The sequence below is a fragment of the Vipera ursinii genome, assembly GCF_947247035.1.
Source record: "Vipera ursinii genome assembly, chromosome: 3".
NCBI lineage: Eukaryota > Metazoa > Chordata > Lepidosauria > Squamata > Viperidae > Vipera > Vipera ursinii.
Window position 1 is genome coordinate 162,424,253 of NC_139516.1, and position 25,815 is coordinate 162,450,067.

General features: G+C 38.4%; 1 protein-coding gene across 1 annotated transcript; it reads right to left on the reverse strand.

The window, feature by feature from the left end:
• Positions 1-3,306: 3,306 nt before the first annotated feature.
• RAB12 (RAB12, member RAS oncogene family) lies at positions 3,307-25,394 on the reverse strand. Its single transcript, XM_083359532.1, has 6 exons — positions 25,068-25,394; positions 16,043-16,103; positions 7,885-8,023; positions 6,521-6,610; positions 5,878-5,982; positions 3,307-4,491 (listed from the first exon to the last, which is right to left on the reverse strand). Exons 1-6 carry the CDS (start codon positions 25,303-25,305, stop codon positions 4,378-4,380), a joined length of 747 nt encoding a protein of 248 aa, XP_083215658.1. The 5' UTR covers positions 25,306-25,394; the 3' UTR covers positions 3,307-4,377.
• Between the last annotated feature and the right edge of the window lie 421 nt (positions 25,395-25,815).

Genomic DNA, 25,815 nt, shown 5'->3' on the forward strand with positions numbered 1-25,815 from the left:
TTCTGTATCCCAACAGTTTTAAGAATTCCACTTTCTCTAATGTTCTGTCACAGTGTATTGTACCACGCAAAGGTTATTGAGAATTTGTCCAACTTCTTGAATATAAGCAAAGACTGAGCATGAACATATTTCAAAATTGTTTCTACTGAAGGTGCCACCCCACCCACCATTTAAATGGGTAGATAGAAATCCATTATAAAAGCTAATGCCATTGGTTTGTTTTTAATGAAATTTATTATCCAGCTGAAATGTGTTTAGAAATATTACGTAGCTGTGACACAGACTTGGAGGATCCATTTAAGTCACTGATCTTCTATGTTATTGTGATTTGAGCTACCTTAAAGGCTTTTTGTATGGATGGGATCAGTAACTCTTAAACATGATGTGTGATTTATACTTTAGTTACCAAACTGAATGCATGCTGTGCGTGACTGCTTTACATTATTAAACGGCTTACATGTTAGAGCAAAGAAGGCAACCAACTTAATCTCAAAGTTGGTCAATTCTATCAGACCCAACTAGCATGACTAACAGACTGTGGAAATTATAATTAAAAATAACTGCAGAACATCAGAATGCCTCTTCAGTGTGTTACCTTATGACATAGCTGGTTTTCTGTGTGTAGATGCCAATTGTTAAATTCTACACTGTTTTGGAAAAACTTTTTTTTTACATTTTTTTGAACAACTTTTTAAATCCCGCCTTTATGTTTATAAATGACATCTTCTTCCTATTTTCTCCACAACTGCAATCTTATGAGTTGGGCTAAGAGTGATTGGCCCAAAGTCACCCAACTGGCTTTCCTGCCTAAGACAGAAGTAAAACTCACCATTTCCTGATTTAAGAAAGCAGTAGAGCAGATAGACCAGAAGCAAGTAACGGGCACAAATTTAAAACCTCTAAGAATAGAGATTAAATGGTGATGGTGAGAGTTAGGAAACCTAGTGAAGTATTGGCAAGAAAGCATTAGCAGCTATACAATTCTGGGCCAAAGCAGCATTCTGTTCCCTTTCAGATACCTTCTGTGTTATCCAGGAATTTCTCCCAGGAATAACTTTTATAGCGAATACACCTGGAGAAACTAAAATATATGAAATTCTCAGAGCTACTGAGGTGAATAGCATAGAGACACTGCTAGTTCTAAAGGACAATGAAGAAAATCAGAAAGCCGTAAAATCCTTTGGAGAAAAACATAATGCGTATGTTTGCAATGAGAAGTTACCAAATTGGGATGATAGTATTCTTCTAAAAAGATGTCACATAGAAGGCCACAACTTAATTTTTCATTGTTACAGAATACAAATATGGAAATGGTCTTAAATCAGAGGTCCCCAACCTTTTGAGCACCAGGGGCTGGTTCTGTGGAGAGGTTTTTTGACAGATCGGAGAGTGCATTGTTTTGTGTGCTGCCTGCATCTTGCGGATGGGGCTTTGCTTGTTTGTGCGGCCCAGTTGCTCTCATGCCGCAGTCCGGTACTGGTCCATGGACTGGGGGTTGGACACCTCTATCTTAAATTACAAGAATGTAGAATCTGATGATGTTAGGATAAAATCCTGTCATTAAGAGTAATTGAGCAGTAGACTTGTGTAGAGAAATGGTAATTCCCATCACTGGGAATCTTCAAACAAGGTAGGATAGATGGTGGAGATCACACATTCAGCAAGTGCACTTTAATGGCTTTTCAATTCTGTGATGTAATAACTCTGCCTTGATTTTTTCTCATGTGCAAATCAATGATAGGTTTCTAATTCTTCAGAACCACTATTGAAAAGGGCCCTAGACAGTGGTGGGATTCTTTGTGTGGATGCTGCTTCTGGAAATCCATTCTGGGCCTGGGCAACAAAAAATTAGTTACCGGTTCTGCCGAAGTGGTGCGAACTGGCTGAATCCCACCACTGGCTGGCCCTAGTCTAGACCCTAAGCCTCAGCTTGAATCATTACTCACTTTTTGTTTCCAAGTAGTTTCACATTAATGGAATTTCTTTAATTATGTTTACCCTAATGCCCATGTCTGGAGGTGCAAGCTTGCCTTTTTGTATTTATTTGGGGCGATTGTTTTTTGTATTAAAACTGTAGTAAAGAAGAAACTGCAGTTCAAGACACATCAGTTAAGAAATGTTGTGCAATATGCAAAATATTTTATATAAAGTGAACCAGTGACCCCTAATGGGCTTTCCCTGTTACCACAGGTTTTAGCCAAGGCCTTTTTAAATGTTATGTATATATGGATATTTAATTATCACCTGAAAGCCTACTAGGCATCCAAAATATATAAATTCATCCATATATTAGAAGAAACAGTGCTGGTAAGATATAAACATGTATGTAGATCTGTTTTCTTATACTTTTATTCAAGAATTGAAAGCAAACAACACATTTTAAATACAGGGGAAAAAAATCACCTAAATGTTTATCAAGTTTAAATGTATTGTCCATAAGTCTGTTTTCATTGTTATCATCTATAATACAAGTTTACAGTGGTACAAAAATGGCAAACCTCATCTAATCAATTATGGTAGAAAGCCTTAAAGTATCTGTATGAAGAATGACACTTGTATAGGCACATTGTGGTAGAAGAAATACATTTCAATTGTGCATTTTTTAATTATTTGGACCTAAATGATTTAAATAAAGTGTACCAAGTTCAATAAAAACTATTTTGTATACTTAAACTGTAGGTTTTTTGTCTCAGAAATCTGAAGAAAATAATTCAGAAAAGTCAGAATTCAGACTAATTGCTTAGTACATATAACTGAAGTTCATGCATTGATAAATCATCATTACTTTTGCTACAGTATCTTGAAGTACTGTAACAAGCCACAGGATAGCAGCTTGATTAGGTTTTTAGTCTTAAACACTGATAATGGATTGAATTGCATTGAATTTGATGGAATTCACAACTGAGAAAGCATGCGTAAGATTTTGTTGCAAGTCAATACATCCACATATACAGGTTTAACCAACTATAGAGATAATTTTATCAATTTCTCTCAAAATTGGATCCTCAGGAGAAGAGTATTTTGAGATTTGGCATTCCAGTAAGAGATGCAGTTCCACTGTCATTCATAAATACAAAAGTTTATTGGCACGTCATTAATATAGAATGACAATGCTTTTCAATACCACAACATTAAAGACTTATCAAGTTATTCAAATACAAAACTACTGGTTTACCACAACTAAGGTATACAGCGCAGATTTAATAAAAGATATACCAAATTCATTATGACCAAAATAAAAATAAAAAAATCCAATTCTTTAGCTTAGAATTTTTGTGTATATATATATATATATATATATATATATATATATATATATATATATATCCAATTTATTTCAGACAAATAAACATACATTATTCCTTATAACATAGGAAATGGTTTAAAAATAACTTTAAAAGAATTTGTCTATGACAGAAGAAATAACTCTTAAACCTTTTTTTAAAAAATAATTTGCAAATATTTCTTTGCTTTATACAGTATCTGACTGCTAATTAATTTATGTTTGAGGACACTAATTAGTTCAAGGTGCCAATTCATCCTTTAAAAACTATACAGAACACAGTGCCTTGGTACACACATACAAATGGCCTAAGGTGAAAGTTAATAAATAAAGAAGAACTGGTGACACTATTTGCCTGTGTGTTCAAAAAATCCCGCTGCTATACAATCCCCCTTCACTTCAGTAGTACCTGCCTGAAATCACCTGTTGAAGTGACTGGAGGCCTACTATGATACTTGATGGACTGCACTCAAAGGCTTCAAGGCTATCAATCCCTACCCTAGAACAAACCTGTAAGCCCAGTGACCAAGAACTTACTTCTGAATAACCATACACAGAAGTGTTTTACCAGCAATTTATTTGAATTTATAAGGGATAATGCTGCTTCAGAAAGCTTTATATATGTCGAGTTGAAATTTTGAATTTATAAGGGATAATGCTGCTTCAGAAAGCTTTATATATGTCGAGTTGAAATTTAAAATATTTTCTTTTAAAAAAGCTATCAAAGCACCATATACTAAGAGATTCTGTTTATATTGAGGACTATTACAACATTTATGTTGAGAATAATTAAGTATGCATTTAATTTCTTACATCCTAGGTTTGGGAGTACTGTTTTCCCACCAAATTGTACAATATTTATAGGGCTGAGAAAAGAGAAGTGAAAAAAAGGTGTGGAAAGAGCAATATTTAACCAGTTACAGCCTTATCCTATCTAGGTTTACATATCTGCATATTTACAAAATTAGTGTGTAGTTTTGACTCTGAATCAAAGTGCAACAAACAACTGCCATGTGATTGTAGTACAGAATGAAGCCGCTTTCCCTTTTCTTTTTGTTTGTCATCTTTTCCACTCTGGGGGAAGCAATAGCAAGTCAGCAACAACGGACATGAGGTCTTGGAGGAGGCAGTTCTGGTGGAATCTCTGGTTCTGGCTGTAGGGACAGGATGCTGTTGGACAATTCATTTCTTATTACATCCAAAGGCATCTTAAATGAACACCAAAAATACACGTCAGCAGCATCTTACACAGAATTCTACTGGAGCCAATATACATACATCTATAAGTAAAGGTAGTCCTTGACTTACAACGGTTCATTTAGTGACAGACTGAAGTTACAACAGCACTGAAAAAAGTGACTTATGACTGTTTTTCACACTTATGACCTCTGAAATATCCCCGGGGTTACATGATCAAAATTCAGACACTTAGCAACTGACAGGTATTTATGACAGTTGCAGTGTCCCAGGGTCATGTGATCACCTTTTGCGACCTTCCCACAAGCAAAGTCAAATAGAGAAGCCAAATTCACTTAACAACCGTGTTACTAACTTAGCGATGGCAGTGATTCACTTAACAAATGTGGCAAGAAATTTAGTAAAATGGGGCAAAACTCACTTATCAACTATCTCGTTTAGCAACAGAAATTTGGGGCTCAATTGTGGTCGTAAATCAAAGTCTACCTGTATATTCTCTCTATATCAATGTTTCTCAACCATGACCACATGAAGATGTGTGGCTGGGGAAATCTGGGAGTTGAAATCACAGATCTTCAAGTGGCCAAGGGTGATATTGCTCTACACCTATTTTCAAGTTCAAGTGGTCATGAATGCCATGCAGAGACCAGTTAATTAGTCTGAGAATGCAGCATTTTAGTATTTCATAGATTGCTACAAGTCACTTTTAAATAAAAAGTGAAGAAAACAAAAAATATCACTGTATACCTTTATATATAAATTAATTAAATAGAAAAACAATTTTACTGTGCAACAGGGTTATTTTCTTGATCAAGTCACTTTGGCCACTATCTGACAGCATTTTTCATTCTTCAGAACACCAGATTTTCATTTTATATCCAGAGACACAGACAACTTCTGTATAACTTACAAACATTCATCAGACCACCTTGACATCAAAACAGACTGAACTGAATTCTCTTCTACTGTGTTTGAGAGTCAAGTCACACAAAATGTATATAGTACCTAGGCTATAAGTATGAGACACCTAATCTAGAATGCAAGCATAGTATTGCTTTCACAATCTAGTCTACATTTGTACCTTAAATTAAGATTACGTTAAAATTTCTTATCAAAGAAATTAATGGAGTATCCATACAATTTCCTATTTGTTATATACATTAACATTCAACCACATTAATCAATTATCCTATGAAATAGTTTTATCTGCCAACTGAAGCAAGCAGAAATAATTCAGCAATTAAAAGCTGCTAAAATTGTTTCATAAACATCAACATATTAAAGTCAACATATTAACTTATATAGAGTTATCTCTGACTAAATCCCACTGATTTCTAGGGATTACTTATATTAAATTTCACAGGAAGTTAACTTCTTACAGTATAAAGATCATTTACCTTTTTTAAAATGTCATCAACTAGTTTTAAAAATATTTCATCCACATTAAAATTATCCTTGGCACTAGCTTCACAAAAACGCATCCCAGTTATCTGCTGAGCAAACTATTAGGGGAAAAAAATAAAGTTTTATATTACTGGGTCAGTTCAATCACAAAAATCTTGCACTGAATTGAGAAACAATTTCCTAAAACTTACTATATACTACAATAACATTAGATAATTTTAATTATAAATGAGTAATATTTTAAAAATTTTTAAAAATAGTTAACATTGAAAATAATTGAACTAGTCTTTCAAAATTTTATTTTTACTGTTATGGTGATTTCTAATCCTAGTAAATCTTTATTTCCTTGCAAATATCTCAGTGGCAGAATTCCTCTGAATAAATGACACTATTTTTTAAGTATCAAGATTTGGAAACTAACATAAGAGATATAGAATCCTGATATAAATTAATCAGAAATCCTCAGTGATCACCTTATTGGATTATTCTGTACATCACTTGTAAGACCTTAGCCTTAAGAAGTGCTTAAGGGCAAACAAATGGAAATAGTTTTGATATTACAAATATATTCAATGTTTAACTTCTGTGATCTTCACATTTCCACAAGAATGAATGTTGACTTTTATCTTGACCTACTTTTTCTCCTTGTTGCCGACTAATCTCTCTGTCTACTTCACAGTCTAACTTATTTCCAACCAACAGTAGCTCTGCATCTTCTGAGGCATACTGGAAAGAAAAAAGAAAAAAAAACACAAAATCATACAATGGTCTGTTTCCAGATGAGGCTTTAGTTGTCATATAAGAGAGTGAAGATATTTGACCAGTATGTTCTTTATAAATCACACTATGGATCTGTGCACATATTATCATGAATGATTGTGCTTTATTTTGGTGGCTTTTTGATGTATATTGTTTCTAATACAAATTTACTATTGTTAAAGGTAAAGGTAAAGGTTCCCCCGCACATGCGTGCTAGTCGTTTCCGACTCTAGGGGCCGGTGCTCATCTCCATTTCAAAGCCAAAGAGCCAGCGCTTGTCCGAGGACGTCTCCGTGGTCATGTGGCCGGCATGACTAGACGCCAAAGGCGCACGGAACACTGTTACCTTCCCACCGTAGTGGTCCCTATTTTTCTACTTGCATTTTTACATGCTTTCGAACTGCTGTTGGCAGAAGCTGGGACGAGTAACAGGCACTCACTCTGTTACGCGGCACTCGGGATTCAACCCGCCAAACTGCCAACCTTCTGATCGACAAGCTCAGCGTCCTAACCCACTGAGCCACTGCGTCCCTGTATATTGTTATGTAACTATAAAATAATGAAAAACAGAAAAATAATGTACTAAATAATATTAGATAGGGAAAGCTTTGTCTCAATGCTTACGGCATATAACTACATAATGCTTTTTTGTGCTACCACTTAATGCTTAAATATCAATCAATGAAAGGTAAAAATCATAAGATTTCCTATTTTTAAAAAGTCATATCGCTTATTTGTGAAATTTAATCTTATACCCTGTTCAATTTTAACAATTAACCATGTGGAAATACCTGATTATGCAATATTAGAGAACTGATAGCTAACACTCAAAAGATCTCAATCAGGGATGTCAAACTGCTGGCCTGCAGGCCGGTTGCATCATACGCAGGCTGCGCCAAATCCAGCTCCGGCAATGCAAAAAAAGTCGCAATACGTTGTGACACGTCACATGACACAGCAAGTTTGACAACCTGTGATCTAGATCAGGCATGTCAAATTTGCGACGTCATGTGACGTCGCGCAACTTATTGGACCTTTTTCCTATTGCCGAAAATGGGATGGGCGCGGTTTCTCCGTGACACTCCAGCCCGCAGGCCGGCAGTTTGACACCCCTGATCTAGATAATGGTCACACTGCAATAGGAGAACTCTTCAGAGCTGAATTGCCACATTTAGCACAGACATAAAACCTATTTTAAGGACCAAAATCAACCTTGTTCATTTTGGGAAATTGAAACTTACCTTATCAATCATTTTCATCCATTTTGGCAAATCATCAAACGTCTCCTTCTTTGTGATGTCATATACCAATATTATTCCCTTGGCACTTCTGTAATAAGCTGAGGTAATGCTGTTGAATCTTTCTTGACCTGCTGTGTCCCTAAGAAGCAGCAGCAAATATAGATACAAATATTTAACTACTTTACAGAGCGTCTCAAATTTCTATAATAAATTTTATGCCTTAAAGTCTTCATTTTTCCTACTAAACAGGTGAGGGCTAAAGAAAAAAAAAGAAACCTCCCCCAAAGAAAATAATTTCTTGGAAAGGAATGTGCATGCAGACGCTATCTTGTTTCTCTGTATGTATTCAGTGAGTGATTGCAGTGGTAAATTCATACAAGACAACTATGTGACTGGATTCAAGCATGCAATATGATGATCATAAATCTTTTATTAGTGACCTAGCTTCTACTTTAGAATCTTACCAGTTATGGCTAGGCATATATTGTGGTATGTTAAAAACAACAACAACACAAGAGCATAAGCAGTGAAAGTTCAGAGAAATGAGACATGGATTTACATAATCTCAGGGTTTTAGTTAGATATGGACATCACTTTATTGCTTCCTCTGATAGTACAAGGCAGAGAAAACGTCCAGAGCTGTTCCATTTGCTCACGGGCAGCATTGATGGCAAGAGATAAGACTTGAGCATATGTTTCATGTTCCTTCATATTCAAATCACTTATCTCAAAACAAACACATTTTCTCATAATTAAATCTTCCTTGTTCCAATGAGATTCAAAGATGTTGTATGTTATAAGAGATTTTGTTTTTAGAATTTCAATCCTATTTGAGTTGAGAATAACTATTAATTTTCATCAAGGTACAACTACAATTTTAAATTTTTAATAAATGTATTTAGGAACCCAGTTACAGGTTTTATTCATGTAGAAGAGGAAATCCTTTCAGTTTGTCATACTATTTTTGGGTTTACTAGGAAGAGATGAATACTTATTAAGGTTATTCTTCTAGTTTTGTCAACATTGCTATAATTGCTAACTTTACTATAACATCATCACTCTAAATTACTCCAGATGGAGTAACTGTGAATAAATAGCCTTTATTTTCTTTTTATTTCTAATTGGGTTTTTTCATTATGTAAGCATCACAGAGTCACATGGGTATCATGGGGGGTGATATAAATTGAATAAATAGATAAAATAAAGTTGAAGTTAGCCTATAAGCTGTGAGTTTTTAGAACATTCCTTATATAAAATATGCATACTTTGAGTTCTTAGAGAAATTAGGTTCTAATCTGTTCCAGACAATCAGCTGCCTTAAACAAAGCACAAGCATTTCCTATAAATACACACACCTATACTATGTATAGATATACCTTACATCAGGAGTATCAAACTGCTGGCCCACGGGCCGGACATGTCATCTGGAAGCTGCGCCCACCCCATTGCTGGCAATGGCAAAACTGTCCCGATACGTTGCGTGATGTCACGTGACATCGTGAGTTTGTCTGCCTTACATTAATAAACTCAAATATCAATGTACCATAGTACCTTTCGAACAGGGCACTTAATAGATTTAGGGTGCATATTTTATGAATATTGAAATAATTAAACTGCTATATTATCTTTACAAAATGTTATGCCTTTATGAACCTCTTTCTCTTGTATGAGGAAAGTTAGATCTATTTACAATACTAGTCTTTCAAGTGGCATTCTCATTTACCAACATAATTTTTTTGATGAGAACTTACAATTCCAGTACTTTTTTCTAAGATCCTGACCAGAAAAAGCAAATACAATCTTATTAGTACCTTTTCTAACACGCAAATTAAAATTTTCATTTTTGTTATATAAGGAAGAATATGACTCTAACAAATTGACAGAGAAAGAGGCAGTGTAGGGCAGCCTGGTGTGCAGAACAGAGAAGCTGCCTTTATTTATATTTTCTAGATGTCAGAAGGTTGATTTGGCCATGATGTGAACAGCTTTTGCTTTGATATGATTAGAAAAGGATTTACACAGCTTCAGCATCAGGAATACCTTCAAGGTATGTTCTTCTAAGACAGGGGTTCCCAACCTTTTCTATACCTCGCACCCCTAGAACACTTCTGATATATTCTCACACCGCTTACAAAAATTCAAAATAATGGCCACAAATTATGCATATACACTATAATTTTGAAAACCCAAGCACCCCTGGCTGGGAACCCCTGTTCTAAGACAATAGACTTGATCCAAGTTTCCCCAAATATTGCATTTTCTTATCCAAGACAGAATGCAAAACATGCCAAATCACATTCTTAGGTCACAACAATCCATTAAATGGCGCCAGACATTTACAGAAAACATATAAATGGTTGAAGGCTTGGAAATTTAGAGGAAGGGATTAACTGGCTGAAACTCCCCAAAGAGAAATTATTCTTGATATTAACATTAAAACAGCTATTTAAGGGAATCAATTTTACTGGCCTGGAAACGTGAGGGAGGGGCAAAGCAGGCCTAAAGTACTCTTTCAGTCAGAAATGGACACGTGACTCTGAATTGCAGTGTTTCCCCAAGACCCTTTTTTGGGGCCTCATGGCATGAGTGCTGAAAACTGAGTTGGGAAGAATACACAATAACCATAAAGTACGTTCTAAAATAGGCATAAAGAACTCGTATTTTTCTCAAATCCAGGCCCACCCCTATATATGGTCCTACCCATCTTGTTATCAGCACTCCTTCCATGTTAATTATGCTACCAATAATCATCTAATCCCGCCTTCTATCAATTCTTAAGACCAGTTTCAGTTCTCATACATTATGACAGTTCAATACATATGTAGACAGAGTAAATGAACATTCTGACTGAGATTCATTAAGCTCAATGCACATACAAAAATGTTTCTGTGTGCACTCTATTTTATCTCAAAAATCTCTTTCTTAACAAGCTTGGTTTGAAGGTTTTTCCAATCAACGGGATAAATATTTACAGAGACAAAATAGCTACAGTGGGAAGACTAGCCACAAACCCTTCAGTATGCATATACTGAAGACTTAATACTATCAATGAACAAAAACAGCATTATTATATAGAAAATCATATAGAAGACAATGCTACATCTCAGATATATTCATTGCAAAACATGTATGCATTCCCTGAGTTCTCCATTTACAAACTCTAGCAGTTTCTAAGGGCAGATATAAATCTATTGAATCCATAAGTCAAATACTACTACTACTACTACTACTAATAATAATAATAATAATAGAGTTGGGAGGGACCTTGGAGGTCTACTAGTCCAACCTCCTGCTCAAGCAGGAAACCCTATACCATTTCAGACAAATGGTTGTCCAGTCTTTCTATTCAAGAGTGCAGAATAAGGAAATATCTATGTAAAAACAACAGCTGCTCTCCCACATTAGACAGAAACAAATGTTTCTGTCTAGATTTCATTATTATCAGTATCCATCATTATCACTGATCTTATCATGTATATTTATCATTACACTAACAATTTTTACAAGGAGGCCCAAGCTGGATAATCATTTTCATGCCACTGATTTTTTGCAATTATATTCACCCTATCCATTTAGTCTTTTTGGATAATGAAAAGGTAGCCTGCCCAAGAAAGATTCCAATTTGTTATCCCAAAGATGCTTTTTCATGAGGCAACTGGACTTTCTTGTTTTTCTTTGAAGACATTTAGCTTCTTATCCAAGAAGCTTCTTCAGCTCTGACTGGATGGTGAGGAATGGAAAGATTTATATTCCTTGCAGATAGCTGGTCATTTGCATTCTATTAGTGAGTTGTTAGTGATACCTGGAGGCTTATCTGTGTCTTCAGGGTCACCTGAGTAGTGCAAATGTGTGTGGAGCTTCTTGGAACTGCTGAAAGGACGGTGTTGTAGACTGGAGATATATGATGTTGTATCCCTCTCCTTCTGTTGAGAGGGCTATTCAATTTTGACATAGATGATCTCTTTGACCCTTCTTTCAGACAGACAGCGCTCTCTGTCCAAAATGTGGACTTTGCTGTCTTCGAAAGAGTGGCCTTTGTCTTTTAAATCCATATGGACTGCTGAATCTTGTCCTGATGGGTTTGTTCTCCTATGTTGTGCCATATGTTTATGAAGTTGTTCCAATTTGTTCTTCAGCCTTAACAGTAACAACAATGCTACATTTGGTATTTGGTGACATTTTATCACAGTCAGTTTTCTACTCACTGCTGCCAAGACACTCCCATTTCTATTTAATTTAAGCAAGTAATCCTATCAAATTGGGGATCCTATCACAACTGGACAAACAAAAGGAAAGAATATTGACCAAGTAGCCTATGTAAGCACTTCTAAATAAAATGAAAATAAGGTGTGATAAGTATGTACTACTATTCCTAACATAATGATAATGCTACCATTTCTAATATAATAATCAGCATCTCTTGATGTATTGCTTTTGCTGAAAATGTAAGTCTTAATTACACCTGTTCACCAGAAAATTAGCTTTACCAAAGGCTAGAAGGCTTAAATATAAAGGCATACTTAAAATAAAAAGCATATACCTGAACTCTAGCTTTGATTAAATCATTGTTTTGTGCTAAACAGAACAGAAGAACAAGTAAAGGAACAATACTTATTTAACTGTGTAATCAAAACTAAAGTGTCCTATAAACTGGATTCTTAAACACAACGAAACAGAAATGGTTCATAACTGCCTTCTCCCTCCTTCCAACCTGGAATCTCTTGGTGCTGTCCCATCCATTACTAATCAGATTTATTTTTACAGGAAATAAAAGATATCCAGAAACATTTGTCAAGCTTGAAGCCCAGATTCTTTAACATTCTTTCTGCTTAATTCTACAGCTGAAGTCAGTTCTTAAGAAAATTATGCAACAGTGACAGAGAATAAGATTCCCAGTTTTTAGAAAATGAATTGGGAAATGGTGGAGAAAGGAAAATCCTACAGCTTGAATGAGAAATATGTCCAAATATTAAAATATAGTGTTAGTCACATTTGTATTGTGAAAGTCTTTCATCTAAAGTGCATCTTCATTAATTCAAATGGATGAGAAAAATCCTTGTGTGCTTTACTCAACTCCACTGAATCGAAAAAAGCCTTACAATAGTTAGAAGGAAACTACTGTACGGCCATTTCCAAAGTAGGACTAAAGAATGTAGAACAAGGGCAATTTGAAGTAGAGGAGAAATTTATTCCGAGAGCACAGTACAGGATCTGCTGGTCAGAAGTGGCCACACTGAGCACTCCCTAACAAGCCCTTGCCTTGCTCCTCAAAAGCTCACAAAAGATTTACCCACCCTCTAGGAATTTCAAAAAGTGTGTTTAACTGGAATCCCCAAAGGGGACGCTCTGGAGTCAGACACCCTGTTTTCTTCCGGTTTTTTGCTTGTTTAGCATTGCAGATAGTCATGGCAATCTGTCTGGGGAAAGGATCTTTTATTATTTAAGATCTTTGGCATTCTGAAAAGAATGCTCACCTTTTGCTATTTTGAAACTTTGACTCAAGTCTGTTGCATCTTCTCAGTCTTTGTTTCTAATGTAATTTCTAACCTTTTTCCCCTGGAAAGGGTGGAGAGATTTGAATGACATGGAATACAGAGAAGATTGAATAACAGGGACTGTTTGATTTCCTTTCCATACCTTCAAGGAAAAGCTTTACATACATAGTCTTGAGTATTAAACAACTAATTAGGCAAACATCATTAGCGAATGTTATTATATATTAGTGTAGGAAATCTTATATGAGCTTTATTTGCAATGAAATACTACTCCATTTATTTAAGCCCTAAATTTAATGTATTTTTAAAAACTTCACTGAAATATTTAAAGAAATATTATGCATTTCAGAACTAAAAAAGTGTCAATCATGTGTTAGTAAGGACTGAACACCCAGCAGCTTTTCAAAAGCTAGACTGTTCTGAGTATCATCTAACCAAGCCACAAAAATTGTTTAACTTTACTCTAAAACACAGTGGCACATTAAAAAATCTACATTACCTCATTATTAGCTTCAGTACAAACCATCATGGCTAACCATCATTCTGGCTCAAGTACCAATTCTGTGGCCTTAGGATTCCGGATGGGAACACAGATGAGGAATGAAGTCATGCCAATAATTTTCAAGTATTAGAGTAACGGATGATACGAAAGATGCAACAGCAATTAACTCAGATGGAAGCAAGACAAACACAAGGTGCGACAAACAGACTTGATGGTGACCTGCCAAGAGGAGTTAGTAAACTGAATTGACTGCATCTGTGCAAGAGAAGAATCACTAAACTGTTTCTACGGTATTATCCAAACAACCACTGAATCCCCCCTCATCCCTGCTAGGCTGTTAACATATCTAGTAGTTATTACTACTATTAATTATGCAAGATGTACTATTAATACACTGGGCTAATAACATTAGCTAGCTTAAAGAAGATTGTCCTAATAAAGCTGGATTAATCTCTCACAACAGCTTTTTTTCACCACAGCAGAGTGAATAATTTTGCAATATGTAATGTGCTAGTTTAAAATTTTATCAGAAATTAAATAACATAGAAATTGCATATGACAATCATCACTCATATTTTGGCCATAAGGAGTTAAAACTATATATATATTTCTTATTAGAGATCACCAATCACAGAACAGTATTTTTTTCATTTCATTTTTTTCATGGGTGCCAATATCATAGATGGGAGAGACTTTCCTAACCTATCCAAGTTTAATACTGTGAATAAACTACCAATTAAATATTTAGATTCAAAAAATGATGCTGGAACTGAGAAGGAGGCACTATAGCTGCACTATTATTTTCCCTTTAGAATTTGTTTTTTTGTAAGAAGAAAGCTAGACAACCCATCTCTTTCTATAGGGGGTGAGTTATTACCCCCCACAGATAGGGCTCGTAACTTGGGAGTCCTCCTAGATTCACAGCTCTCCTTGGAAGACCACATAACAGCTGTGACTAGGGGAGCCTTTGCCCAGGTTCGCCTGGTGCGCCAATTACGGCCCTATCTAGACCGAGATGCCCTATGTACGGTCACTCATGCACTCGTGACCTCTCGTTTAGACTACTGCAATGCTCTTTACATGGGGCTGCCCTTGAGGAGCACTCGGAGGCTCCAACTGGTACAGAATGTAGCCGCAAGAGTTGTGTTGGGAGTCTCCCGATACTCCCATGTTACACCTCTACTCCGTGAGCTGCATTGGCTCCCAGTTGTCCGCCGGGTAAGATTCAAGGTACTGGTAATGGTTTTCAAAGCCCTACATGGCATGGGTCCGGAGTACCTTAGGAATCACCTGCTGACAGCGTCAACGTCCCTCCGTCCAGTGTGCTCCCACAGAGAGGGCCTCCTAAGGGTTCCGCCATTCGGAGAATGCCGTCTGATGGCTCCCAGAGGGAGGGCGTTCTCTGTGGGCGCGCCTGACCTATGGAACAGTTTACCGGTTGAGCTCTGGATGGCTCCTGACCTTCGCTCCTTCCGACGCGACCTAAAAACATATCTCTTTGAGCAATCCGGTCTGGTCTGACAGGTTCTGTTGTAATCATTGTTTTAAGGTAACTATCTTCTGCATTTGGGCAAAATTAGGGTTTAATTTGTTTTCAATATCTGTATTTGTGCATTCTGTTATTTATGTCACTGTTAACCGCCCTGAGTCCTTAGGGAGAAGGGCGGTATACAAATCAAATCAAATCAAATCAAATCAAATAAATAAATAAATAAATAAATAAATAAACCCAACTCAGCTTTTTTAAAGCCAAAAAACAATTGATAATTGTTCAAGTATGAAATCATTAAAATATATTCTCCTTATTTAACTGATCTTTTTGAAGTTCCTGGAAGTTAGGCAGAATATAAATAAATATAATAAATTTTTACGTAACTTAAAAAATAATTTAATGAACTATTATTTATTATTGTAAAATGATTTGGTTTAAAGACAGGAACACTACAGTTCAATAAATAATATATCGTTATTTTAAACTGGTATTTCTACTTTCTGATCACTACTTCACAAATTGCTTGTTCCTATAGTTATATGCTGTGTGTGAGAGAAAAATCCAGCAGCAAGTGAGTTAAAAGTTAATTATATTAGGCATCATACCACAACCATGCAAGAACACAAAACTTAAAAGAACATTCTGCTGGTTGCATTATTTTTTACTTACCAGATTTGTAATCTAATTTTCTTTCCTCTTAGCTCTACTGTTTTGATTTTAAAATCAACACCTATAAACAAAATACAGTAAATAAAAGAGGAGGAATAAGTAGCAAATGCAAATACAAGTATGATAATTTTGTGCCTGTTCATATATAAGCTGAAGAGATAAAAGACAGATATTGCATCTGGATCTTAACTGCAAAACTGAAAATGCTTTCAATAAATAAAAAGATTTCGATATTATAATTTACTCAAATCAAACTAGATGCGTCTCATACCTTGACCAGTTTTATAGGAACCATCTGAAACTTTATATTAAAAAAACTTCTAGTTTGATCAAACTCAGTGGAAGGAAAGATCATGCTAGAAAAATCAAGGGTTGATTTTGTTCAACTTTAGTGTGCACATGGAATTTATGTGGCATTCTGTGATATGCTTGTTTCACTATTGCCAATAAACCCCCAAACTTCAAAAAATGACCCTCCATTATATCCATGTTTCATTTATATTCCCTAAGTATTATAACTTACACCACAGTATACTGAAATCTGATCTTGAGAATACACTATAAATGGATGAGATAAATGGTCGGTCAGCCATGAGTGCAGAATCACCGGCTTCAAACAATATTTATTAAAAATACATTAAACTCACAGAAACATTATTCATTGACAATATAAAGATATACTACATACACAGACAATATTTTCTAATGTACATAAAATATGACAAAAACATTTTTAGACATTTAAATATTTTCAACTTGTTTTATATACCTGAAGGAATACAGGGCCTTTACTTTTCTAATAGGTGTTATCATAATAATATAACTCTCTAAAAAATGGATCAGTGAAAAAAACAGATCAAATTTCCCCAAATTTGTGAAAGCCTGAAATGTGTTCAGTTGCTCTTTTGGATTTTAAGTCATATCATCTCTAGATGTAGATTATCTGATTTAAGAGTTACATAACTGCCTGTCTCTCACCTTGCTGAGTTGGAAGGAGAAACTACTCCTTATAGTACTTCCAAAATACTCATTTGCCTTATTATTATTATTGTCACTGGCCACCTTTGTTTTTCTTTCCATTTGAACATGAAGTGTTTATGAAAGACTAACACAGTCTGAGGTACTTACATTCTCCCACCATCTAGAGGTTTTATCTCTAAGTTACAGGAAGGAAAATTACGTGTACTCTTTTAGACACAATTATTAGCAGGTACTCTTTGGCACTGTTTATGTATTAGGACAGGAACCCCAAGGATTGCTTACAAAATGATAATAGCAGCACTTTGTGTTCTTGAAGAAGACAGGTGAGAATTATGGTAGGCAGAGGAAAAAATGCACAGGAAAGCAATTAAAGGGGTTGGCAATTCCTATTTATTTACTACTCATGACAGAAGGTTATGTTTCTTCACAAATTGACTTCAGACTATCATTGCAAAACTGGAAGAGGGGTTAAAGACCATCCTTTTCAGTGGCATGCCAAAAGTCACATTCAGAAGTGATCTCTTTGCATCCTTCGAGTAAACTGCAAATGGGCTGGGTGGGGTTACTCCAACATCACAACCCCTTTCATGGACAGACCACTACCTCCTGCGGTTGGGCCTCCGTCACGTCACCCCCCGATGTCAGGAGGCGGAACCGACCAGGTGGTTCCGCCCCAGGCGCCTGATGGACCCAGATAAATTCCAGATGGCGCTTGGACCGATTCCCACCTCCCTCGCCCACAACCCGGTCGAGTCCTTAGTTAATGCCTGGCAACAGGCTGCTTCGGAGGCGCTCGACCGCGTTGTCCCTTTGCGGCCTCTGACCCGGCGCAAGTCCCGACTCGCTCCTTGGTTCTCCAAGGACCTGCGGGAGATGAAGCGCCAGAGAAGGGGCCTAGAGAGCATTTGGAGAGCCAGTCGGTCTGAGTCTGACCGAACACAGTTAAGATCCTTTTCTAGATCCTATCTTGTGGCAATGAGGGTGGCAAAGCGCGCCTACTTCACCACCCTCATTGCGTCCGCAGATAATCGCCCGGCCGCCCTATTTAGAGTGGTCCGCTCCCTTTTAAGTCAAGAGACGGGAGAGGACCCCCTACATGGACGGGCTGAGGAATTTAGTAAATATCTGGTGGACAAAATTGCTCAGATTCGGGCTGGTCTGGACTCTGACTGGGCAGTATCTAACGAGAGGAAAACGATGAAGTTGGCCAAGTACATTTGGGAAGAGTTCGATCCTGTGACTCCGGATGAAGTGGACAAGATCATGGGGAAACTAAGTGCCGCCACATGTTTGTTGGACCCGTGTCCCTCCTGGCTACTCTATGCTTCTCGGGAGGTTACACGAGGCTGGCTCCTAGCAGTTATCAATGCCTCACTGAGTGAAGGGTACTTCCCTGCTGCCTTGAAAGAGGCGGTGGTAAGGCCCCTCCTCAAGAAACCGGCACTGGACCCAGCTGTTTTAAACAACTTCCGTCCTGTCTCCAACCTTCGCTTCCTTGCGAAGGTCGTTGAGAGCGTGGTGGCACGACAGCTCCCTTTGAACCTGGAGGAAGCTGAATATCTAGATCCGTACCAATCGGGTTTCAGACCAGGGCACAGCACGGAGACGGCATTGGTCGCGCTGGTGAATGATCTCTGGCGGGCCCGAGATAGAGGTTATTCTTCTGTCCTGGTCCTATTAGATCTATCAGCGGCTTTTGATACCATCGACCATGGTATCTTACTGCGTCGTCTTGAGGGGCTGGGAGTGGGAGGCACCGTTCTGTGTTGGTTCTCCTCCTACCTCTCGGACCGTTCGCAGACGGTGTTGGCAGGAGGGCAGAGGTCAAGCCCTAGGCCTCTTAATTGTGGAGTGCCTCAGGGTTCGGTGCTCTCGCCCCTCCTGTTCAACATCTATATGAAGCCGCTGGGAGAGATCATCCGTAGCTTCGGGGTGAAATATCATCAATATGCTGATGATACCCAGCTATTCATCTCCACCCCGAACCAACCCAGTGATGCCCTTGATGTGATGTCCCGTTGTCTGGAAGCGGTACAGATTTGGATGGGAGAAAACAGGCTTCGACTCAACCCGGCCAAGACTGAGTGGCTGTACATACCGTCATCTCGTTTAGTCCAAGAGGTTCCATCTCTGACTATAGGAGGAGAGATGTTACCTCCCATTGATAAAGCACGCAATCTGGGCGTCCTCCTAGATTCACGACTCAGTTTTGAAGATCACATTGGAACCGTGGCTAGGGGGGCATTTGCCCAGATTCGTCTTATATACCAATTGCGCCCCTTTTTGGACCGAGATGCCCTACGTACAGTCACCCACACACTCGTTACCTCCCGTATTGATTACTGTAATGCTCTCTACATGGGGCTGCCCTTGAAGACCACCCGGAGGCTTCAGCTGGTGCAGAATGCAGCTGCACGGGTTGTGATGGGAGCTTTCCGATACTCCCATATTACACCCCTCCTGCGTGAGCTGCATTGGCTACCAGTTGCCCTCCGGGTGAGATTTAAGATGCTGGTACTTACCTTTAAAGCCCTACATGGCTTAGGTCCGGGATACTTGCAGGACCATCTGCTGCCGGGAACAAATTCCCATCGTCCAGTATGCTCACACAGAGAAGGCCTCCTCAGGGTACCGTCAGCTAGGCAATGTCGGCTGGCGACCCCCAGGGGGAGGGCCTTCTCTGTGGGAGCACCAACCCTATGGAATCAGCTCCCCCCTGAGCTTCGGATAGCCCAAAACCTCCAATCCTTTCGCCGCGGCCTCAAAACACACCTGTTCCACCAAGCTGACCTAGACTGACAGGCATTTTAATTAATTTATATTTAGTATTTTTAATTCATTTTTAAATTCTCTAATTTTTTATTGCACTGATGTTCTCAATTTCATTTTATCTTGATTTATGTACTTATTATATGTTTTATTGTGAGCCGCCCTGAGTCCTTCAGGAGATAGGGCGGGATATAAATCCCATCAATAAATAAATAAATAAATAAACTCCCAGATAACAGTGCACAGAATTGCAGTCTATGTAAGCTATGTCAATTGGGAAACAAGTAGGCCAAAGGGCAAAAAAGCAAATACAGAATTAGACTTGGCCCTCCATGACCAAATCACAGGTTAGAAAGATGGCCTTCATAATGCTGCAAGACTGTAAAATGAAAACATTGTTTTATCAGTGCTGTTTACAGCTGTGCAGCCTGTGCTACTCTACAACTCACACCATTAGCATAGAGTACAGTGTATTCTGAAAAATGCTAAGATAAAACCATAAATATCATTGGTGTGAGATTTTCACAGCCATTTCCACACAGCCTAGCCCTAGTGGATAAAGTCCTGCAAGTCATGTAATCATTTTCATGTAATTGAAAATAATAAGAATCTCAAATAGTTTATTACCCAAAACTAAAAGTGAAGTTAATCATAAAATAAAATCATGCCTGTTTTGTTTCTTCTTATATTACTTCAGATGTTTATAACTCAACATGAATTTTGATTCTTATTTCAAAACCAGCATTTATTTACTACACATTAATTCAATTTTAATTTTGTTAGCTCTCACAGATAGTCCAATCCAGAACAAATGGTTATTCAGCAGGTTGTAACTTTCCTTGCCAGCTTTCCCACTGACTTTCTGGAGAAGTCAGCAAAGATTACAAATGGTGATTACATTATTGTTTGGCAAACAATCCAAGCACCTAGATCACGGGTGTCCAACTCGCCACGTTATGTGTAGCGATGTATTGCGACTCTTTTTGCATTGCCGGCAATGGGGCAGGCATGGCTTTAGTATGATGAAACCGGCTCATGGGCCAGCCGTTTGACACCCCTGACCTAGATCATGATCATATGATCTAAGGAAAATTGGTGCATGGGACTGTTGTGATGATTTTACTTTATACGTTATACAGCAGCAGTCCACAACCTTTCTGGCTTGGCAGACTGGTGGAGGCAGGAGGAGGAAGGGATGGTTTTGCACATGCGTACACCGCTTTTACAATGAAACTTCATGTGCATGTGAGTGCTCACCCACCACTTCTGTGGCCCACTTCCCGATGGGCTGCAACCCAGGGATTGGGGATCCCTGTTATAAAGGCTCAGTAGAACTTAAGTAAAGTTCTACTACTGGAAAGGGCATTCGGAATTCTGTCATTAAATGTTACCAATATATTCCCCCTCCTTTCAACTGGTGCCAAATGCTAAAATCTTGGTGGCAATATTATACTTCCGCCTGGCTGTAGCAGTAGACTGGTCAAGACAAACCACTGATGATTAATGGACAAAGTGCCCTGGGAAGTAGAAATCCACTATTCAGGATAGTGTAGGACTACTTGAGAAGGTTGCAGTTTGCAGCTTTGAATAGTTTCTGGTTTGACACTACTCCTACATCTATTCTTGAAAAAGATAAATGAAGTAGATCAAATAAACATGTTATTTACAATTAACTTCTAAATTACGCTTCAACCCAGAAAGGAGACAATTTAAATTTGTCCCAAAACTTACACGTGTGATCTATATATTCATATAGCGGGTTAGTATTATGCAGTAACCAAGCTACATAATACTAAGTAAACAAGTAACCAAAGTGTGGAAATGTGTAATATTATGTATGTGTATAATACTTAGTATTATATAGTAATCAAGCTACATAATACAAACTAACCAAGTAATCAACCAACAAACCAAGTAACCCAACCAAAGTGTGGATATGTGAGAAGAGGTTTACAGAAATAGTTTTGGCAGGGTGTGTGGCATAACTATTCTCATATTGTAAAGCACAAGATAGGAAGATGGGAAATGGATTTTCCAGATGTTAAGAGGCATTTTGTACATTATGTAGGAAATACCAGCTACTAACCCCCCCCAAAATGAGTCAGAACTGTTCATTAACTTCTGCAATCCATGTTTCCAGTTTCTAAAGTTAGTGTACATATGAGTGTTGGTAAGTTACTATTAAAAGTAACGTGTATTGCAACCTGGTACATGTTTACACAGAAGTAAGTGCTCCTGATTGCAATGAGATATGCTCCAAAGTATAGGACTGAAGCCAAAGTAATGTTATTATACCTATAATATAACTACATTCTGATTTGTTACATTTATAGCAATTAATCCAACATTAAATAAAGAGAAATCCCATCTTTTAATCATGATAAAAGAAAAAAAATCAAGAGTGAACTATTAAGTTTAAAAATCAAATGTAGTATATGCAAATTATATGTATTAAAATGTATTTCAGTGAGGCTTATATAAATACATTTAAATGTATATCAACCTATCATTAACCTGAGTAAAAAGAAAAGCATACAGAAATATTCCCTGCAATTTTATATAGTGGACGGTCCTATAAAGTCTCACTAGTATGCAAACATCACTGGTCTTGAGTTAAATATTATAAGACTGCTGTAAGATTCTATTACAATAAATAAATAGGAATAAAGAAAGCAGACTATTAAAACAATGTATCAACCACCTTAAAATCCAACTGCCTCTACTGTCAAGTTCCAGCTACATTTATTTCACAACTATAAAATTTTAGCTTGTGAAACAAATAAACAATAAAGATGTTTATTTAACAAATATTTTAGGAAAGGTAAATCTGGTCTGCTCTGATCAAGGAAATTAATTTCTTAATTTGTCTATTCCAGTAAGAATAACATATCTATTTATAGGTACAATGAACTGCTAGAATTACCTAACTGATTTCTGAAGTGTATTTTAGGATAGTGGTTTTCAAGACATATTAGGGAACCTAGTAAATGAAGTTCAGTGTATATTTCTTTTAAGAGGTCACTACTGCCAGTATAATTTTTATGGAAAGCAACTTGCTCATCAACATCAATCTTCATGTGTTGATCAGGAAACAGATGTAGCTAATGCATTTCATTAACTTAATTATCTTTCCAATTCAAATTAAGCATACAAATCCAGAGGTTTCCCAAGAGACAAAAGAAATGCGTGGTATTATTAGAAGCAGGAATTCTATAGATTACTAAAAGTAATCCATAAAGGTTTCACTCAAAAGAATTGTATTAAAATACTAAGTCCTAACTTCACCTTGGAATAAATCCTATTGCAAACAGTGAAATTTACTTCTGAAAAAATATGCATAGCACTGCCCCATGACAACCCATTTTTCCTTAGGAAAAATGTATAAACCATGGAGGAGTATTTCAAATGGTTGATAATTTTAAAACCAAATCTTTCTCTGATCTGTTTCTATGTTGTCAAATGGCATAAATGTAGTACTGTTCAGGTTTTTCTGGATACCAAAACTATCTTATACTTTAAAGTTTCCCTCTCTGGCTTCTTCCAATGAGAAAAAGCTATCACGCTGGAGTTAAAATATGACACTCTAGAAACAAAACAATAGAAATCTACAGCCACATGCCTTTAAAAAAAAACAACCTTGTAAATATTTGCAGCTAGATCACAATTGACCACGGCCATATCCAAATAGTCAGAATGAGCCTCAGAATGTGCCTGCAGTAGCAGTGGACAAATACTGTATTGTGATTATTGAAGGCCCATTGATGCTTGGTTAAAAAAAAACACTTTAGTAGCCACGACAAATATCATCTTTTTTGAGGGAGCCTTTGAGCCAGCAACATCCTGGACAAATTGCTGCAGTTTTCTTGGCAAGATTTCGGAAGTAGCTTGCAATTGCCTTCTTCCTAGGGCTGAGTGTGAGTGACTGGCCCAAGGTCACCCAGCTGGCTTTGTGCCTCAAATGGGACTAAAACTCATGGTCTCCTCTTTCTCACCTGATGCCTTAACCCCTTTATGCAACTGGCACTTTAATCTTCTAAATAAAGGTAAAGGTTCCCCAGCACATGCGTGCTAGTCGTTTCCGACTCTAGGGGCCGGTGCTCATCTCCATTTCAAAGCCGAAGAGCCAGCACTTGTCCGAGGACGTCTCCATGGTCATGTGGCCGGCATGACTAGACGCCAAAGGCGCACGTAATGCTGTTACCTTCCCACCATACTGGTCCCTATTTTTCTACTTGCATTTTTATGAGCTTTCGAACTGCTAGGTTGGCAGAAGCTGGGACGAGTAACAGGCGCTCACTCTGCTACGCGGCACTCGGGATTCGACCCGCCAAACTGCCAATCTTCTGATCGACAAGCTCAGCGTCCTAACCCACTGAGCCACCCAGTCCCTTGTTAATCTTCTAAATAGCCTAACCTAATTACAGAAACAAATTCTGTGAGAGCTTGTAACATTTCCTAATGAAAGAATAATTCTAATCATTTTAATTGAGGATTGTAGGTTCTTACAGTTTACACTTTCTGAAGCAAAAGAATATTACGGACGAGAGGTGTTCACAATATCCCAGATGTAAGCGTACAGAAAAGCCTATAAAAGGACCGATGTATTGGCAGTCTTATTTTTCATTTCTTCCCAGATGAACCAAGAAATCCTGCCTCTCCATCCTGTTCTAAAACAATGCAATATATCAGCGTTTCTCTTTCTGGGCAGTTTTTAAGATTTAGGACGTTCAACTCCCAGAATTCTATAGCTGGGGAATTCTGGGAGTTGGAAGTTACACATCTGAAAGGTGGGGAAAAAAAACCACATTTATTTCTAAAAGTGTGTGTTTCCCTGACATACATCCTGCGAGTTATCCTCACTTTTCAGATCGGGGCACGGAGCGCGTGGAAGCCAGGGAAGGAGGGGAGAGGATTTCAGGCCAGTCGTTCGGGATGCGACCCGGCATAAGTTGACTCAGCCTTCCATCCTTCCGAGGTAGGTAAAATGAGGACCCAGATTGTTGGGGGCAATAAGCTGACTTTGTAATAATGCCGCTTGGTGGGGGCCGAAAGCCCTAATAAGCAGGCATATACGTAGAATGAAGGCTATTGCTAAGCACATTGATTTGTGCTTAGATTGTAAGCCGCCCTGAGTCTTCGGAGAAGGGCGGGATATAAATGGGATTAAAATAAATAAAAATAAATAAGTGGGAAGCAGCGTCCCCAGGAAAGAAAAAGCGGAAGAGTTCAAAGGGCAAATCCAACGCCTGCCCAGCCCTGAACGGCCCTCTCGTACCTACGGTGGACTTGCAGGCCTCGCAGAAAGTGTCGTCCGTGAAGCGCTCCATCAGGCTGGTCTTGCCGACGCCTCGCGAGCCGATGATGATCACCTGCAGCTTGAAGTCGGCCGGGCGCGGCGGCTGTTTCCTGCGGCGGGCCTGAGGCCCCGACAGCGCGGGAGAGACCCCGGCCGAGCCCAGCCCGCCCCCGCCGAGCCCCGGCCCCCTCCGCTGCAGCCCAGAGCCCGGCTCCATCCACTCATGCGGCTCGCGCGGCCCACTCCCCGCCACCTCAGTCAGGGCCCGGCCGAGACCGGCTGCCCTCGCCCGCCGCGCGCGACACCTTGGCCCGGCCTGAGAAGAGGAGAAGAAACAGAAAATAGAAAACCGAGGTCCAGCCAGTGGGTGCAACCGCCCGGAAGTGAAGCCAGAGGCGGCCCTAGACGGTGGATGGCAAGATGCGCCCCCTTGCGGCTAGGAGGACTGCAGGTGGGAAACGCGAACCGTCTATTGGTCTGGAACAGGGGTCTTCAAACTTGGCCCTTTTATGACTTGTGGACTTCAACTCCCAGAATTCCTCAGCCAGCAAAGCTGGCTGAGGAATTCTGGGAGTTGAAGTCCACAAGTCATAAAAGGGCCAAGTTTGAAGACCCCTGGTCTGGAAGAATGGGCAGGTCATGTACCCCTCAAGCTTCCCGTATCCCATGGCTGGGGATATAGTTCTTACAGGGAGTGTGTTTTTAAAATCTCTGTCCGAGCTGTGCC

What these genes read in the sequence shown, in the direction of transcription:
- RAB12 (XM_083359532.1), bottom strand. Translation starts at nt 25,305, where the DNA reads ATGGAGCCGGGCTCTGGGCTGCAGCGGAGGGGGCCGGGGCTCGGCGGG. An exon ending in GGCCTGCAAGTCCACCGTAG is followed by an intron (nt 16,104 to 25,067) that starts GTACGAGAGGGC and finishes TTTTGTTTATAG; the next exon opens with GTGTTGATTTTAAAATCAAA. An exon ending in GTCGGCAACAAGGAGAAAAA is followed by an intron (nt 5,983 to 6,520) that starts GTAGGTCAAGAT and finishes TTCCCCTAATAG; the next exon opens with TTTGCTCAGCAGATAACTGG.